This window comes from Engystomops pustulosus, chromosome 1 (assembly GCF_040894005.1).
Source record: "Engystomops pustulosus chromosome 1, aEngPut4.maternal, whole genome shotgun sequence".
Classification (NCBI taxonomy): domain Eukaryota; kingdom Metazoa; phylum Chordata; class Amphibia; order Anura; family Leptodactylidae; genus Engystomops; species Engystomops pustulosus.
This window is the reverse complement of record NC_092411.1, coordinates 113897325-113916761: the sequence shown is the minus strand read 5'-3', so window position 1 is coordinate 113916761 and position 19437 is coordinate 113897325. Positions and strand designations below refer to the sequence as shown.

At 44.9% G+C, this 19437-nt stretch overlaps 1 protein-coding gene across 2 annotated transcripts in view; it reads right to left on the bottom strand.

Moving 5' to 3' along the window:
* Window positions 1-17451, bottom strand: part of LOC140131617 (guanine nucleotide-binding protein subunit alpha-14) — a 119131-nt gene extending 101680 nt beyond the window's left edge. Inside the window, exon 1 of one of the 2 annotated variants that reach the window (XM_072150911.1) lies at window positions 16889-17451. In XM_072150911.1, the coding sequence (XP_072007012.1) occupies window positions 16889-17009 (121 nt within the window). In that variant the 5' untranslated portion in view covers window positions 17010-17451. Of the gene's footprint in view, window positions 1-13304; window positions 13848-16888 lie in introns of those variants that run through there. The other variant, XM_072150910.1, reaches the window with a different exon arrangement.
* Between the last annotated feature and the right edge of the window lie 1986 nt (window positions 17452-19437).

Genomic DNA, 19437 nt, shown 5'->3' with positions numbered 1-19437 from the left:
AAATGAGGCGACGTTTTCATTGCTACCATTTTGAGGTCTGTGCGACATTTTGATCATTTTTTATTTCATTTTTTATGTTATGTAAAAAGGTGTAAAAGTCGCATTTCGGACATTTGGGCGCCATTTCCCGCCTCGGAGGTCACCGCCGGCCGTAACCGTTTTTATATTTTGATAGATCGGGCATTTTGGGACGCGGCGATACCTAATATGTCTGTGATTTTTACTGTTTGTTATGTTTTATATCCGTTCTAGGGAAAGGGGGGTGATTTGAACTTTTAATATTTTATTAATTTTTTTTATTTTTTAAACTTTTTTTTTTCTTTTTTTTTTCACTATTTTTTAGACCATCTAGGGTACATTAACCCTAGATGGTCAGATCGCTCCTACCATATACTGCAATACTACAGTATTGCAATATATGGCATTTTTGCAGGTCATACATTACAATGAGCCACTGGCTCATTGTAACGAACCTGCATAAACCATGTAGCCTCGTGTCAAAAGAAGACCCGAGGCTACCATGGTAACCGATCGCCGCCCCCCGATGACGTTCGGGGGCGTGGCGATCGAAAAAAAGATGGCGGCGCCCGCGCGCCGCCGTCTTTTAAACGCCGCCCGCGACTTTGCGGGCGGCGTTTAGAGGGTTAATAGCCGCGATCGGTGCAAGCACCGACCGCGGTTATTAGCGGTGGGGGTTTTGTGCAAAATGCAAAAACCCCCACCTCTGTATGAAGAGGACTCAGCCCGTGAGCCCTCTTCATACATCCCTTATACCTCTGCGCCGTAGAGCTACGGCGCAGAGCGTTAAGGGGTTAAACGCGATTATCTCCAGATCCCTGGTACCTAGAAATACAATCTAGATAGATTCTGCCATTTCAGAGAAAAAAAAAACATGAGAGTCTAGGTGCCAGGGATCCAAAGTTAATGCGCCTACAATGGTGGTACCACCCTGTGAGGATGTTGAAATATGTTCTTGGCAGGGAGAGGGTTACACCAACACATGGAACACAGCACATAAAATGCAAACATGGGGGGGGGGCATTTCAAAGGACTTCTACGTCAGTTTTAAATAATTGCAATTAATAGTAAAACAACAGTAAGCGCAATTATATTCCTCTTCAGGGCCACTCCACACAAAGTGGGCGTGGAGGGTGTGCTGCTGGTGTGGGGGCTTAGTTCTGCATAGTTTTCCCTGGCTGTACAGCCACCCAACAGATTCATCAGATGGTCTAAGTAACTAGATATATCCACCACAGCGGGGTAGGGAGTCATCTGCATGTGAGCTAAGTTCACACTCTGATGATACACAGGCCACAAACCTCAGGCCCCTTGTTTGCAGCCCAAGAGATGCAGAAGCTCTCGTGCAGGGGGCCTAAGTCTGGGGAAATATGGATCTGCTACTGACATTCCACAGTAGACTTTGCAGCAGCAAAAATCAGAAATTAAAAACGAGTTTCTGCTGTGGCTTTTATACAATAATCCGTAGAAATCTTTGATATGCTGCAATTTAAAATATGGCAGTGAAAGTTATTATGTGCCGCGTTTTAATCAGAACGTGTATGGAATTTATTTGGACCCCATCCACTATGTTGCTATTGTAAATTGCTTTGGGTTAGCTGCCATCATTGTAGCCTCCAGCCAACCCCTAGAATTCTAAACTGTTTGGTCCTGACATTATACAGTGTGAACTTGGAAGGGCTATCTGAATGTGCCTTGTACAGTAAATCTGTTGTATCAACTTTGAGTTTTAAGTCACAATTCCCCCTTTGTAATATTTTGCTCCAGATAGGAACCAAATTGGGTGCACTGTCGGCCACATTGTAGTTAATATGCCGTATTGAGTTTAGATTTTAGACAGGAATGATATCAAATGTAGATTTACAGTGGTTAAGCCCGCCGTAACATATATGAATATAGCCAAAATAAGTTTCTTAAATTTCTTAAACTCAAACTGACCCATTTCATCTCTTTGCAACGTCTTCAAATTCCTTTAAATAACAGTTAATCTGCTGTGTATAGAGCTAATCCTTAATAGTTTACTCTGTAACATGCAACATAGACAAACTAGCTAAAAAAAAAAAAATCTCAGTGGGACTGGTTGTATAACTGGGCCATAAAAAGAATGAACTTGCAGTTAATACTCTACAGGCGGATGTTACCAGAAATACAAATGGGAAGAACATCACACGTGGCGTTTAACGCATTAGTCCCAAAACGCATTGCAACAGCTGAAGAGAGACTTGGCTAATTAAACAGCTGTTAACATTTGCATTAGCAAAATGCAACCGTAAACGCAATGTTAACACATGCATTTAAGCAGGTAGTAACAGTTGCGCTTTGTAAATCTCTCTTCACTGCTGTTGCAATGCGTTTTGAAACACATGTGTTAAAAGGCCAAATGTGACTGCACCCAAAGACTCAATCGTGGTCCCAAGATCACACATGTCATAAAGAAGTGAACATGCATTTGTTGTACGTGTTGTAGGCCTCAGTCATGGCCACACATACTTTTGAAGGTAAGATCATGATGTAAGTGGAATAGCCAGATATGCAAAGGATGGTAAAGTTCCACCACTTCTGCTCCAGGACATATAGGCACGCAACACATTTCAATACAGAATTTCCAGAATATGCATTTTGTGCTTGTATGAATTTTGATCAAGAACAACTTTCCATGACTGCACCATCCACTCTCCTACCATACAATATATATCACACTGCAGTGTAGCCTCTTATGCGAATCATAATTTTAACATTTTCCTTGTTTTCGCTTTGATTTGCATGACAGCATTACATGACAATTTAGAGATAGAACCATTTCTAGCTAGAGGCTCTTTGTGGTTGGCAATTGTATCATAGATAAACAGAAATATTATAAGTATTATGCTTATGTTAAGGGGGCTGCCTTTCAAGGTAGCAAAAGGAGGCATTGTTTTCCATTTTACACCTTGGAAAAGGTATTTGCTTATTTCCCTAGTGGAGCATCAATGGCTTTAAGTATACATGCACATATTAGGCAGCCTTAAAGGAGTTTTGGTGTGCTCATTGATCTCCATCAGCTCCATAGAGATTAATGGAGCAGAACGGGTATGCGCGGCCGTCTGCTCCATTAATCTGACGGAACGACAAGGGGGTCCGATGGACCCCTGGTTCTTGCGATCTGTGGGGGTCTCAGCACCGAGACCCCCACTGATCAGCAAGTTAGGCCCTATCCCATGGATAGGGCCTAACTTTAGTTCATGGGATAACGTTTTTAATTGGCAAACTCTCCATAAGGGGAACTCTTTATTCCTGACCCAAGTATAAAGTTATGGAGTCTGAGCTCCTTATTTATAACTGTCACACAGGTCAGTGACAAAAATACCAAACAATTTTCAAAACAAAGATTTAACCCCTTAAGGACGGGGGGTTTTTCGGCTCATTTCTCGCTCTCCAACTTCAAAAATCCATAACTTTTTCATTTTTCCGTGTACAGACCTGTGTGAGGGCTTATTTTGTGCGTAATAAATTTTACTTTCCCGTAATGTTATTTATTTTAACATGCCGTGTACTGCGAAGCTGAAGAAAAATTCCAAATGTGGAAAAATTTTAAAAAAAAAACGCACGTCACGTTCTTGTGGGCTCAGTTTTTACGACTTTCACTCTTCGCTCCAAATAACACATCTACTTTATTCTTTGGTTCGGTGCGATCGCGGTGATACCAAATTTATATAGGTTTTATTGCGTTTTAATACATTTTCAAAAATTAAACGAATGTGTACAAAAAAGAAAAAAACATTTTTGCCATCTTCTGACGCTAATAACTTTTTCATACTTTGGCGCACGGAAATGTGTGAGGGGTCATTTTTTACGAAATGAGGCGACGTTTTCATTGCTACCATTTTGAGGTCTGTGCGACATTTTGATCATTTTTTATTTCATTTTTTATGTTATGTAAAAAGGTGTAAAAGTCGCATTTCGGACATTTGGGCGCCATTTCCCGCCTCGGAGGTCACCGCCGCCTGTAACCGTTTTTATATTTTGATAGATCGGGCATTTTGGGACGCGGCGATACCTAATATGTTTGTGATTTTTACTGTTTATTATGTTTTATATCCGTTCTAGGGAAAGGGGGGTGATTTGAACTTTTAATATTTTATTAATTTTTTTTTATTTTTTTAACTTTTTTTTTTTCTTTTTTTTTTTCACTATCTTTTAGACCATCTAGGGTACATTAACCCTAGATGGTCAGATCGCTGCTACCATATACTGCAATACTTCTGTATTGCAATATATGGCATTTTTGCAGCACATTCATTACAATGAGCCACTGGCTCATTGTAACGAATCTGCAGCTGCCAGATAGCCTCGTGTCAAAAGAAGACACGAGGCTACCATGGCAACCGATCGCCGCCCCCCGATGACGTTCGGGGGCGTGGCGATCGAAAAAAAGATGGCGGCGCCCGGGGGGGTTAATAGCCGCGATCGGTGCTAGCACAGACCGCGGTTATTAGCGGTGGGGGTTTTATGCATTATGCAAAAACCCCCACCTTTGTATGAAGAGGACTCAGCCCGTGAGCCCTCTTCATACATCCCTTATACCTCTGCGCCGTAGAGCTACGGCGCAGAGCGTTAAGGGGTTAATGACTTTGATGGGCAAAACATAGGTCTCCAAGTATAGAAAGCCTGTTGTTAAAACAACAGGTGAGAGACAGCTGCGGGTATGCTTTGCATTGGAAACCGTGAAAACCACAGTAAAAAACCCACAACATAAAGTAACATTTAGAGAATAGAGTATATCAATTGGTGTCAGTATTTTTGAGTTTAGGTGCAACAGCGTCCACTAAAACTACTGTGCCATGTATGCTGCCGTGCTCAGTAACGAATACAGAGGCTACATTGCACATTCAAATCTTGAGGTCCTTTAAAAGGGAATCTACCACCACAATGCTACCTTTAAAGGTAGAAAGGGTGGTAGGTGGATGTACGGTACGTGAGGATAGCCCTTTTTAGAGCTAATCTTCACATCCCGGTATCTTTTTAAAATCTTTATTGCCCTTATATGTAAATTTTGTAAAGCGGCTCCTGGGGCGTTGAGTAGCTTGACATGAGGCTACACGTTGCAGCTACTCCATGCCCCAGTAGCCTCTTTGCTCCTCCTACCCGAGATCTTCGGCACGCAGCTTCTCGTAGTTGCACGCCCTCGCCGAGAAGCCAGCGTTCTGTGAATACACAGAATGCGACCCCGCGGCCACTACTCTGAAGCCGGAGCTACTGGGCATGCACAGAACTCCGACTCCGAGGAGCTGCGCGCCGAAGATCTCAGGGTAGGAGTAGCAAAGAGGCTACTGGTGCGTGGAGTAGCCGCGACGTGTAGCCTCATGTCCGACTACGCCACGCCCCAGTAGCCGCTTTATAAAATTTACATATTAGGGCAATAAAGATTTTTTTGCGTTTTTTTTAATGGACTGCTTAAAAAGGGCCAAAAAACGGGTTCAAAATGCCACCACTCTTATGCACACACACACGTGTGCCCGCCGTCCCATAGTCTCTCTCCATAGAGGAACATGAGGCACCGTATGCTTAGAAAAGATAGGACATGTCCCATACGGCGCCGCGCGCCCATTGTCGGCCTACGGGGGACGTATATACGTCGCCGTATATTTGTCCCCCAACAGCCGTGTGAATGAGGCCTTAAGGTGCAGTCACACGTCACGTCTAATGGATGCGTTTGAAAATTAACCCCTCATCACCCCCTCCACATCCATGGTGTGGAGGGGGTTGCTTGGGGTCATCTGTGGTCTGGACAGATGGAGTCTTGGGCATCAGCCATGGTCCGGATGGGGGCGAGGGGTCTGGGGTGTCAGCCATGGTCTGGACAGGGGTGAGGGAGGTCTACGGTGTGAGCCGAGGTCTGGACAGGGGGCTGGGGGGGGGTCTGTGGTGTCAGCTGAGGTCTGGACAGGGGTGCTGGGGTGTCAGCCAAGGTCTGGAAAAGGGGGTGGGGCTGGGGTGTCAGCCATGGTCTGGAAAGGTGTGTGTGTGTGTGGGGGGGGGGGGTGGCCATAGTCTGGTCTGTAGGTTGAAATAATTTAAGGAGACAAAAGGAAAGAGCTTTTGCCCCATTATTTAATGCATGATGTGAAATGAATACAATTGTCTCAATTGGCTATTTAAGCACACAAAACACTGGCTGCAATCATATTCATGCATAAATGAATGATTGCAGGCAGTATTTATTTACAGGTATATGCATTACTGAAAATTTAAATGGTGTGTATGTTTCCCCTAGGTTTCTGTCCTACACTATCTAGGGAGCCAAAACCTGGTCTGGAAGACCTGGCTGCTGCAGCTTGGAGTGTAGGGCTTGGTCCAGGTGTTTGAGGTGGTTGGGGCTAGTCACCAGCAGCTCTGAGATGTTGCTTTAAAAAGTCAGAAGCTGCACAAGAGGAGCCGCTCTCTCTCTGCTCCTGGGAAAACCTTATATGTGAGTTGCCAATTGCTTTGTGATGTGGTTGGGAAGCTGTACAGTAGGTACAGTTTCTTGGTAGTGAGGAAACTACTGTATTGTATAGTTAGTGGCCAGACGGCCTAGGATTTGCTTTGCCATTTTTCCTGCTTGAAGTTAACTCCTGCTTGAAGTTAATAAAACTGGTTGAGGCCAGTTGCACCAACTTGTGGACTGTGACTGCGTTGTGCCAAAAAGTGCTAGTCTATCCCAGAGCTAATCCCGTTACAATATTTATAACATATGTTTGTAATAGTTACCATTAAATACATTTTATAAAGAAAAAAAATATGTAATTAATAAAACTATCTATAAAGTCTAACATAAAATAAAACAAAGTAAAAATCGTTTTGATATGTTAAGCTTTTCCAGACATATTGTCAGAATAATCTTCTGATTTGTCAAGAAAAACAACAAATTAAAGCGAACCCGTCGTTAGAAAGTGGCCTAATAAACCAATAAGCAGCTTAACACGTTCGTGATAATGTTTCTTGGTGGCATCATCCAGAAAATCATTTTAAAGGGAGATATAAAATGGTTGCATAAAGTCATGGAGGCAGAGTGCTTAGTCTTGAAGTCATGATATTTCCACCTCAGAACGCCTCCTACGCTGTGATTGATATCATGCAACATACTTCAGGAGATCTGGTTAGTGAGGTCTCTGGATGCAGGACCATCAATTAAAGAGGGGTGTTCTGAGTTGGGGAGAGCTTGACTTCAGTGTTAAACTCTCCACCTCCTCGACTTTATACATCCAATTTACATCTTACTTCAATGTAGATTTTCTGGATGATGCCACCACACTGGTGTTCAGCTGCTTGACAACATACTGGTAGTGGTTTATTAGGTCAATTTCTGCTGACAAGTTCCCTTTAAAACTAAACAAAAACTGCAAAGACGTGTATTGGGATTTTTACTGAATAAAAGTATCATCTGTGCTAACAGTTGGTGGAGCTAAATTGCAGGCTGTTGTGATATTCTACGCCAAACTTATAACTCAAAAGGGAAAAAATAGATTGCATCATTTCCAGCCCTTCAATGTTATATTCACAAGTAGTGGAAGGGTATGAAAAGTCATCTAAGGGTGTGGTCACACATTGCGCTCTTGGTGCTCTTTCATACACATTGAAAATGTGTGCATTTTAAAGCACATGCCTTTAGCTGCTTTGAATATGTTTTTCTTCATATCTGGAAGTGTGAGGCCGGCGCCAAACAGGGCGCATTGTCTGCGCTTGCAAACGCAAACAAAGTCGCGCCCACCGGGGCGGGCCTCGGCCCGATCGCATTGGCGTTTCTATGGAAACGCCTGCGATCGGGAACGAGCCGCCGGTGTTTCGCGTTAAATTAACGCAAAACACCGGCGGCTCGTTCCCGATCGCAGGCGTTTCCATAGAAACGCAGATGCGATCGGGCCGAGGCCCGCCCCGGTGGGCGCGACTTTGTCTGCGTTTGCAAGCGCAGACAAAGCGCCCTGTGTGGCGCCGGCCTTAGCAGCTGTGAAATGCAAACGCACTAAGAACGCACCATGTGACTACACCCTAAGGGTGAAGACACACGTGGAGCTTTTAGGCCGTTTTTGGGCCGTTTTTACTAAGTGCGTTTTCACATCGTAAAAAACGCATGCACTAAAAAACGCATGCGTTTTTTTGAAAACGCACACTTTTTTTGTCCGGTTTTCCGAATTTGCGCGATTAAAAACTGACTAAAAACGCCTGTGTGTCTTCACCCTAAGGGCGCTGTCACATGTTGCGTTTGCAAACGCAGACGCAGACCAAACCGCGCCCACCGGGCGGTCTGCGGTCCAATCGCATCGGCGTTTTCAATAGAAACATAGAGAAACGCCGATGCGATTGGACCGCGGACCGCCCGGTGGGCGCGGTTTGGTCTGCGTCTGCAAACGCAACGTGTGACAGCGCCCTAAGGGTTTCATGCTAGCCCCATTCAGAGGAATAGTCACAGAAATTTTTTTTTTTTTGTTTTGTAGAACACGCCATTCCTTGTAGAATACTCCACATGGATTGAAATAAATGCATTGCAGATATTAATGCAATCCTTCTAAATTGTTTTTTATTTTTCCATGTAAAGTGCTCTGTGATGGCATGTTTTCTGTGGAATAAATTGCACGTCATTGTGATGGTATTTAATATTACATCACTGTGCGCCCTAAATGACATGTCTCCTTTATTCTTTGGGTCGGTCCAATCATGGGGATAGCAAGTTTGTATAGGTTTTATAATGTTTTCATACATTTACACTAATTAAAACCTCCGGTAAAAAAAATAAATTCTTCATTTTGCCATCTTCTGGCACTAATAACTTTTTCATACTTCACTGTACGAGGCTGTGGGTCGTGTCATTTGTTTTCAATGCTCCCATTTTAAGGACTGAACGGCCTTTTGATCACTTTTTATTGATCTTTTTTTATTTTTCAAAATGGCAAAAAAGTGTACTATGCAGCAAACACCCTCCGAGTATGGAGAAGGCTCAGCCTGTGAGCCCTCTCCAAACATTGCATTGCTAGTCACACGTCCTTAAGGGGTTAAATGCAGATATTGTGCCTGTGGAATTCATCGCTAATAAGCCAAGGCTGAGCCTCCAGTTTAAATTGTAGGCATGTGAGCCCATCAGTCTCTTTATCAGAGGCTAAATATGAGGTATCCTCAAGTTCACTGCAGAAACGTCTTCAGAAAAAAAAGCAAGTGTGTTTTAATTTAAAGGAAATCTACCATCAAAATCAAACATGATAAACCAGGGACACTTAGGGTGCATGTGCATTTTCAGCACATTTAAATAACATACCATGTGACCAAATCTTTAGCATGTGTGTTGTACGTCCACTGCACATCCATGCACTCTGTTTTGCTTACGTTTTTCTCTACAGCCACAAAAAAAGACCTGATAGAATGCCTGTTTTTTTGTGGACCCATAGACTTTTATTGCCTTCTATTGCACCAAGGCTATAATATATTATATATGTTATTTAAGGCCTTCTGCCTTCTAAAATCATCTTTTCCGGGGCCTCTCAGTGCAGTAGCTTCACAGGGTGTTACAATGAGAAGAGCAGGTTTCCCTTCCCCCTGCACTTTCTGTTGCTAAACGGGCAAAAACGGATGCGTTTCCAAAAAACGAATGCGTTTTTTAATGCATGCGTTTTTTTAATGGACTGCTTAAAAACGGACCAAAAACAGTTTCAAAACGCCATGTGTGGCATCACCCTTAGGAGGAAAATAGGTGGATGCAAAAACCAAAATGAGAACATTGTGACTTAGTATCTAATGTGGCTAATGTATCTATCTGACTTCCCTACCTGTACCAAAACAAACATTGCTTTGTAGCTAAAATAGACATTGCCTAAGGAGGACATTAGCATAACTATTTTTCTTAATAGGACCCGTTTTGTTTATCCTCCACGGACATGTACAGGACAAGGGTCCTAAAAAGAAAGATTTATATGTCAAACCCTGAAGAAAAATTCTGCAAAATAGTCAATGTATTTGGAAAAATCCTAGTGAAAGTAGTACAGAGCTGCAACAGGATCACGGAGCAAACGGCAATTGTGACACAGCCCAGTTTGCAGGAATCTATGAACTGCAGACTGCATTTCTACGGTATATGTTGCCTTTCCAATAAAACTGGAGTAATCTCCTGTGTTTTGGGACAATTGAAATCGTGTAGAATGCATCTTTTAGGTCTTCTTTTATTAGATAAGGCATTTATTGGAAAAAAGCAATGCAAGTCTGTTATACTCTACATCCTGAATTTCTTTCTTTTCAGGAATCCGTTCAGCGGTTTTATGTTTAGCATTGGTCTTAATGACCCGTCTGACTTCACTTCCGTAAACATATGGGTTATCCACCCCCTTGATCTACCACTTTTGACATTTTTTCCCCTTGTAATGCCAGGTATATCGCCTTTGTCACTTGTCAATCCGTTTTTTTCCTCTGAAAGCGAAACTTTTTCAAATGCAGCAAACAAAACACACGTTGTGTTTTGGTTGCATTTTCATTGCATTTTGAAATGCATTACAAGAGCTGAGGAGAGGTAAATTGCCTAATGACCCCTGATGAAGCCTGTGGAAACAGGCAAAACGCGTGGAGATTCGCTCTGCCACCAGCGCCCAGCACTTATACCTTGGCCACTTAAGTAACTATGGCTTTACCATTGCTTATATATTAAGCCTGCTGACACCTCACTAGTAGATATAAAATGTGTATTTAATTCATAGGATCTATTCATATATGGATTGTACATAGTCTGGTAACAAGTTTTTACATATGTTTATTACTGGGTACTGGTGCCATCGTTCTGCTTGATGTGTGCTCGTTTTAAATGTTTTTTTTAAAAACTTGGATTATCTAATAAAGATTTTATATGAATTCAGGTGAATTATGGACATCCTCTTTCTTTTCGTTTGTATGAGATATCAATTTGGGTGTCAAAGTGTTACCTTCTAGACCCTTATTTCTATATAAATTGCCTAATGACATTACTGTTTACATTTGTTAACACAATGCTAACATGTGCTTTAACAAAACACATGCATTAACATTGCGTTTATGATGCGTTTCATAAACTGAAATTTATGAAACCGTAATGTAATTGGGCAAATCACCTCTCCTCAGCAATGTGTGAACGCGGCCTTAATCTTATAATCAGTGTTACCCAGCGATCTGTATTGAACTCCTCCCAGGCACTTAAAAATGTTGTGGAATGGACGGTATTCAAATTTACCCAATTGACCTCATCTTGAGGTTCCGGTTCTGTAGGTCTCATGAACTCCTTTCTATATGGTCCTGGGGTATAGTCGCGGGTCTGTCCCTGGGACTTGCATGACCAACCCGTTGAATGAAAGGGACGGTTTCTATGGGCAGGTTTCTTTAAATCTGCAAATGATTTCCTAGCCCCGTATCTTGCTTTGACCTCTTGAATGAATTCTGGGCCAAAAAGGTTAGCCGTTTCCATGTTCGGAAACCAGTGTGCCTTGGGGGCTTAATCTAACATCCTCGCAGCTGTAAGCCATTTAGATTTCCTTACGTTAGTGACAAAATTAAATGTCTTCCCCAGTATGATCACTGCTCTGCTTATAGACTTTAACAGTGCTATCTTAGACACCAATAGCCTCTGGGTGTTGGTAGTTTCTGAGATCCCCTCCTGTTCTACTTTGGACAACAATAATAAAAGACCAACCACGTCCAACATTTTATATTGTATATTGAGTAAAAAGGAATCCAGACTATTGGTAGCATTCTATGTTCCAGAAATTGACAACAGAGCTTGATCAATATCTGGCGCAATAAGCAATGCTAATATGATTACACAGCACACTAGATCATCTTCCTTCACTAGTGTGGTGCTGAAAACCAGACTTGTAAAATCTCGGATGTCTGAGGATTCTGCCATGGACCAGTGCTGGTTAAATAGTTTATGGGGGTGGACTTTCCTGCTAATCTTACTCTGGACTTGTTTATTTCCCCTCTCAGAAGATGCAGCAGACCTAGGGACAGTTTCTGACTCCCAATCTACTTCTTCTGGGAGTCCTCTGACTAGAGACATATATGGTGAAGTGAACACTTCCTGGAACCTGTAGTTCGAAATGTCTCTAGAACGAGCCAAATTACCAGGAGCTGCAGCTTTATTTATGTTGTTAAAAATGGAGTGTGGTTTAGCACCTGTCATTCCAACAAGACGAGACATAGCTGCAAGTCGCCCTGTTCTCAGGGTCTGACTGGAAGGTGTCTGACACAACCACCTTCTTTTTTTGCTCCTGTTAGGTTTCACTACTTTGTCCTCTGAAGTTGAGGAAGAAGTGTAAATCTCCCTCACCCTCTTCTTTGTTGCTTGGGGTGAAAGACTTGCCGAAGCTGAGGCTGCCAGGCAGCAGGCGCCCTCCTCCGTAGCTGCCGGAAAAAAAAATCCTGAGGCAGAGCCGTAGCGATCATTTTCAGTGCGCTGACGGACTTAACAGCCACCCAGCACCAGCTAAGTGTCAGAGGCTGCCTCCCAACCTTGCAATAGATTCAGAATAAATACTGGTTGAAAATGAAAATGTAACAGAAGACAGTCTACTGGTCTAGCCGCCGTTGACTGGAGACCTGTCAAACCAGTGTCAGACTAGGATTCCTATGGCACACCAGATGAAGTCAGCTCCATCAGCCTCTAATACCCATGTTGCCACTAAAGTGGGTTGTCTTCTTCCTACCCAATGGGGTCCAGTACTGGGTTAGAGAGAGTTTAGGCCATCTGGAGAACCCTCCAGTACTGTGGCGGGCCACTGTGTCAAGCCCTTAGTCGCCAACTGTGAAGAGGGTAGACATAGCGTCCTGAAGCCATGGACAATATGTTTGTGCCCACCTGAAGCTCAGCTGTTATGTGTTGCACACAGGAACTAATGAAAGGTCAGCTCATCCTGGTGGCACAGCCACAATGTGTTGCCTAGAGAACAACTTTCTGAACTATACAATTCTCTACCAAATCACTGGATTCCTTCCACCCATTGCACCACAGCCATTCACTGCATATGACTCCAGGAAACACATCAACACACGTGTAAATATCACGTAGATCCTTCCTGGGGCACAGTATAGAGACCTGCAGGTGGAAGTGCCACCTCCCGCCTGTGCAATGTGTGATCAAGGGTCAGGACTTGGTGCCTGTGTCTTGTGACCTTGTTCTGATCACCATCTCCCAAAGAAGGGCTGCACACAACGGCCACTTATGTGTATACAGCTGGCGGGGACTACAAGTCCCAGCGATGATACTAGTCCCAGTGGATGGCCCTTTTATCCCCAGTTGGCAGTAATGAAGAGGCAGCACTCACCCAGGAGCAGCAGCTTGAGCTCCCTTCGAGCATCTCTCTTGTCCCTGCGGAGCTGTCGCTCGATCTCAGAATTAATCCTTTGGGACTCCTTCTCCTCCGCAGACAGGCAGCACCCCGCCATTGTCGGGACCTCTATCTAATCCCAGTGAAAGGCTCAATCCCAGGCAGTGAGAAATCCAGGGAGCACAGCGTCCGCTGGAAGTTTAGCTCTGCCTGTGTTCCTGCAAAAGTTCAGAGGAGGGAGGGGAAGCGAACAAAAGCCAATGAATCCCTTGTTTCTTCCTTCCTTGCCCTGGGGAAGTTTGCAGTCTCTCCAGTCTCACAGCAGCGGCTCCCTGGCAGTGCTCCCTCCTGCAGACATGTGTGAGGTGAGGTGGGAGCTGCGGTGTGCACACACACACAAGCTAATGGCAGCTTTCAAGGAGCTCCTCTTCTCCGCACAACAGATGCACAGGAGCCCACAAGCAGAAAGACACGGAGGGCTGGAGGTGGGGAGTCAGTCAGAGCAAATCCACTCCAACTATTCTTTTCCTGGAGTAAAGTGAAGGCGGAGAAAAAGGGCAGCACTCTCCTCAGCCTGCCTCCTACTACAGCAACACCCAATTGGGCGGCCTGCTCTGTCACTGGGCTGCTTCTCACCCAAAACAGGTCCTGTGCAGATCACCATTTATCACTAACTAACAATATACTGTCACCCAAGGAGATGCAAAATGCTAGGGTCTCCATAGTTGTTGGAAATCTACCACTATGTAAAAAGCATTTTTGACCAAACATTCCCTTACATAGCATTAGGTACACTGATGCAGGATCTGATCTTGTTTTTTCTTTGAAATTAGAGTTTTAGTCAAAAAACAATTCTAAAATTATGCTAATGCACCTCAGGTGGTCCTATGACCATCACACAGGGCGCTTGCCACTTTCCGAATGCCCTAATTATGCCACCTCCAGCATGCATGAGTTAGGGGAAAGGGAGGGCAGGTCGTGCCAAGAGCCTGTGACATCACCAAGATGTAGTGCACAAGTTCTGGGTAGAATGCACCCATCTGCTTTGTAGTGCTACTGCACAAACAATTCTGGAAGCCTCTGCTCCGATGCAAAGTTAGTGTTGCGTCAGAATAGAGCTTTACGAGTTTTTTAGCGCAATGGTACTGCAAAGCAGCTAGCTGTTTGCTACAACACCTGGGAGTTTGGCGACATCAATGGCTTTCAGGAAGGGGAAAGAGGATGGGCCATGCCATCTCATTCACGCTGGAGGTGGCATAATTAGCGTTAAAGAAAAGCGGCAAGCAGCCTGCGAGATGGCCACAGGAGCACCAGAGGCTCATTAGCACAATTTAAGAATAGTTCTTTTTGATGAAGACGCGGAATTGAAAGAATAAACAAGATCAGATCCTGCATCAGAATACCAACTGCTGTGTAAAGGTATATTTGGTGAAAAATTGCATTTTACAAGGTAGTAGACTTTCTTTTAAAAATTGGTTTACACCCATTTACAAAAGGGAGAAGCAGAGGCAACACAGGCACCACTGTTCCCTTGGGCATAGACTTGTGACCGGACACCTACACACTACATCAATGTAATGTATATATAAGATGGATAGTCATAACTTTCCTGCTAGAGTAGAGTTTATGGTAAAAATCTTGGAATTTATGATATTGAAGAAGTTTAGGGCATGAATAAAAGTACTACTTTAAAGGAAATCTGTCAACTCCAAACAACACGATAAACCTTAAACAGTACCTTATAGATGACTGTAATTGTGGTGAAATGGTGCCAGTTTGGTTTCCCTGTGTTGGGGCTTCGCCACAAAAAAAAAAAAAAAGACTTTTATTGCCCATCATTTTCTTCTGAGATCCAGTCAAGGAGGCGGGAGAGCTCTTGGATCAAGCTAAGCTCCCCACAGCTGCTCTGGATGGTAAAATCTGCCCCTTTGCGCACCCCTTGTCACTGACATAGCTCCATGTCACTACAACTTGGTTTGAAAATTCTGTGCATGTGGAGTGCTCCAGACACTCGGCACAGCCGCTCCCAGTGGTGCAACACGGTTGCACAGGTATAGCGTGCAGCAAGAGCACCGCACATAATACTTGTTCATGCATGGAATTTTAAAATCAAGTTGTAGTGAGGAGGAGTTGGGGTCTGCAGATGTGCCTGAGGGTCTCCATGCTCCATAGCGGTCATTTGAGCCCAGAGCCCCTCGGGCTCATTTGCATATTTTTTTAAGCCAACTTAAAAAAAAAAAAAAAAAAAAAGGAATAAAAAGCTAGAACAAGAGCATATCAAAATAGAGGGGACATGACTTGGACATTGGCCTGTCTCACCATGCTCTGCCCCAAGCAGACAACCCATAGGACTCATGAGGTCTCTCTCACCACGTGAACCGATATTGGACACAAGCACATTCCTACCAGCCAAATAGGAAACCACAAGCTCTTATTCCTTATGTCTAGTTTGTGTCTCCCTTCTGCTTTTATGTAGAATACTTGTTATTGCTGTATACCGTTACGATAAATAAAAATTGATTAAACATCAAAATAGAGGGGACACACACCAGCATTTAAGTGTTCTAGGTTTACAATCCTTGATCCAAATGACAGATTCCCTTTAAATAGCTGCATGTCAGCATACTAGCATACTACTATCAAAGATAATTGTTGGCTACATTCGGTTTATTGTCCGGGCTCAAGCTGCACAACCCCCCCCCCCCCCCAGCCCTTTCAACCCACCCGCTGCCTTTTCTGGCCCTCCCCTACTGTAGTCTGCTGAACCGGCTGACGTCATCAGAAGGGCTGAAGGAGGCAGTGGGTGAGTTGGAAATTAAATTGTATCAGAAGGCAGTCCTCTGGGCATAGACTAGCCCCTGGTGACTAGAAACCAATGAGTTTAGGGACAACCTGTCAAAGCAGCGTCAGACTAGGATTCCTATAGCACACCAGACGAAGTCAGCCCCATCAACCTCCAAGACCCTTGTCGCCACTAAAGTGGGTTGTCTTCTGCCCTTGGGGGCCCAGTACTGGGGTAGGGTTTATGCCATCTGGAGGACCCTCTGATACTCTGGTGGGCCGCTGTGTCAAGTCCAACTGTGAAAAGTGTTAGACATAGCGTCTCGCAGCCATGGACCATATGTGCGTGCCCGCCTGGAGCCCAGCTGTGATGTGTTGCCCACAAGAACTAATGAAAGATCAGCCCATGTGTTGCCTAGAGAACAACTTTCTGAACAATACAATTCTCTACCAAATCACTGGATTTCTTCCACCCATTGCACCACAGCCATTCACTGCATATGACTCCAGGAAACACATAAACACACGTGTAAATATCACGTAGATCCTTCCTGGGGCACAGTATAGAGACCTGCAGGTGGAAGTGCCACCTCCCGCCTGTGCAATGTGTGATCAAGGGTCAGGACTTGGTGCCTGTGTCTTGTGACCTTGTTCTGATCACTATCTCCCAGAGAATGGCTGCACACAACGGCCGCTTATGTGTATACAGCTGGCGGGGACTACAAGTCCCAGAGATGACACTAGTCCCAGTGGATGGCCCTTTTATCCCCAGTTGGCAGTAATGAAGAGGCAGCACTCACCCAGGAGCAGCAGCTTGAGCTCCCTTCGAGCATCTCTCTTGTCCCTGCGGAGCTGTCGCTCGATCTCAGCATTAATCCTTTGGGACTCCTTCTCCTCCGCAGACAGGCAGCACCCCGCCATTGTCGGGACCTCTAACTAATCCCAGGCAGTGAGAAATCCAGGGAGCACAGCGTCCGCTGGAAGTTTAGCTCTGCCTGTGTTCCTGCAAAAGTTCAGAGGAGGGAGGGGAAGCGAACAAAAGCCAATGAATCCCTTGTTTCTTCCTTCCTTGCCCTGGGGAAGTTTGCAGTCTCTCCAGTCTCACAGCAGCGGCTCCCTGGCAGTGCTCCCTCCTGCAGACATGTGTGAGGTGAGGTGGGAGCTGCGGTGTGCACACACACACACACACACACACACACACACACAAGCTAATGGCAGCTTTCAAGGAGCTCCTCTTCTCCGCACAACAGATGCACAGGAGCCCACAAGCAGAAAGACACGGAGGGCTGGAGGTGGGGAGTCAGTCAGAGCAAATCCACTCCAACTATTCTTTTCCTGGAGTAAAGTGAAGGCGGAGAGAAAGGGCAGCACTCTCCTCAGCCTGCCTCCTACTACAGCAACACCCAATTGGGCGGCCTGCTCTGTCACTGGGCTGCTTCTCACCCAAAACAGGTCCTGTGCAGATCACCATTTATCACTAACTAACAATATACTGTCACCCAAGGAGATGCTGGGGTCTCCAAAGTTATTGGAAATCTACCACTATGTAAAATGCATTTTTGACCAAACATACCCTTACATATGCAACATCCCTGCCAATGCACAAGGCAGAGGAGTAGTTGCAAATAAGCCCCTTGTACCATCCAGTACATATAGCGGTAATTGAGCAGCGGTAGACACTGTCTGGACAGGCAAGGGTTAATACTGTTTGATGTTTATCATCCAATGATGTTCCATCTTTGTAACTGGAGTGTGATTGGAGAGTGGGATCACCTGACCGGGGTTAAACAAAACCGTTAGTCAGGGGAGGAGTTACAGGTCTAGAGTTCCAGAAACTTCTTAGAGCACAGGTCTTGGAACTTAGCTCCTGTCTGAGGAGCATAGCAACCTTTCACTGTGTGACCATAGACAGCATGAGCCTCACACCCCTAGTGAGCTCACACAGAACCAACCTAGGATAAAGCTGCAGCTTCCAGCATTGGACACAGCTACATCCCAGCCTGCATCTGCAACCAGGCTGGTGACCAAACTCCTGAGGTTCACTCTCCAAGATCACTTCCAGAAATCTGCCTCTGTTGAATCGTTTGGCCTGTTGCTGCTGTTGGTTCTAACAAAGAACAGTAAAGGGGTTATCCGGGTTTAAACATTTTTTTATGGGCTAGTTAAACATAATAAACATGTACTTACCTCCTCCGGCGCCGCCGATGTCCTGCGCCGCGGTCCCTTTGATCCGTACCCCTGTTTGTTTACAGGGGCACGGAAGCCGCGCACAGGGAGCTTCTGGTCCGCGATGTGGAAGGCTCCTCCCATCCGTCCCTATCTCTCAGCGTTGTAAGCGCTGGGAGATGGTGCGCATGGGAGCTTCCGGCCGGCCGGAAGCTCCCTGTGCGCTCTTGTACTGAAACCGCTGCACGGAGAAGACGGGCCGCGGCGCGGGACATCAGCAGCACCGGAGGAGGTAAGTACATGTTTATTGTGTTTAAATAGCCCTCCCCAGCCCGGCCATAAGAAATTTTTTAAACCCGGATAACCCCTTTAAGTTATTTTTTTGCACAACGTTGCCTCCGTCTGATCCCTGCTACAGCTGTATCACCATCAAGGGCGCCACCATCTATCATCAAGGGACTCATACTACAGACACTAAGGGGTTGACCCAGGGAGAACCAGTGCATCAGCCTCTCCGATCTAATTTCTTGCACACACCACCTGCTGGAGACCTGCCAGGCTATAGGACAGCCCTCCGGTCCCCATACCAAGCACTGTGACACTAGCGTGCCTAGGCCGCATCCGCCAGCCACTCCGGTATTCTGGGCCCCGGCTGCCTCTAGGTCCCAAGAGAAAAGGTTAGGCCCTGATGGGGGATGTTGCAATAGCATTAGGTATGCTGCTGCAGGATCTGATTTTTTTTTTTTAAATAATAATCTTTATCAGTGGCGTAACCAGACCCCAGTGGGCCCTGGTGCGAACTTAGAAGGGGGGCTTCCATACACCTAAACCCTTGCTGCCGGCCCCACACCGCATGTTATTTTTTGGAATACACATATACCGTATATACTTTGCAGAGACATAAGCACACATACACTACATATGTATAACACACATATATAAACTCTACACACACTATATTTCACACTACACATACAAATGCACACACACCCGGGGGCAGACTGGGAATTTAAAGTGTCCCTGGAAAAAAAAAATTAAAAGCGGCCCCATTCTGTGGGTGGGGTCAAAACAAGTAGGCGTGGCCATGTAATGTGGGTGAATGTTACTAAACGTCACACAAACTGTTTATAGATGGTCTAAATCAACATGTACAGCGCAGAGAAAGCGACTCAAACTGCTTCCA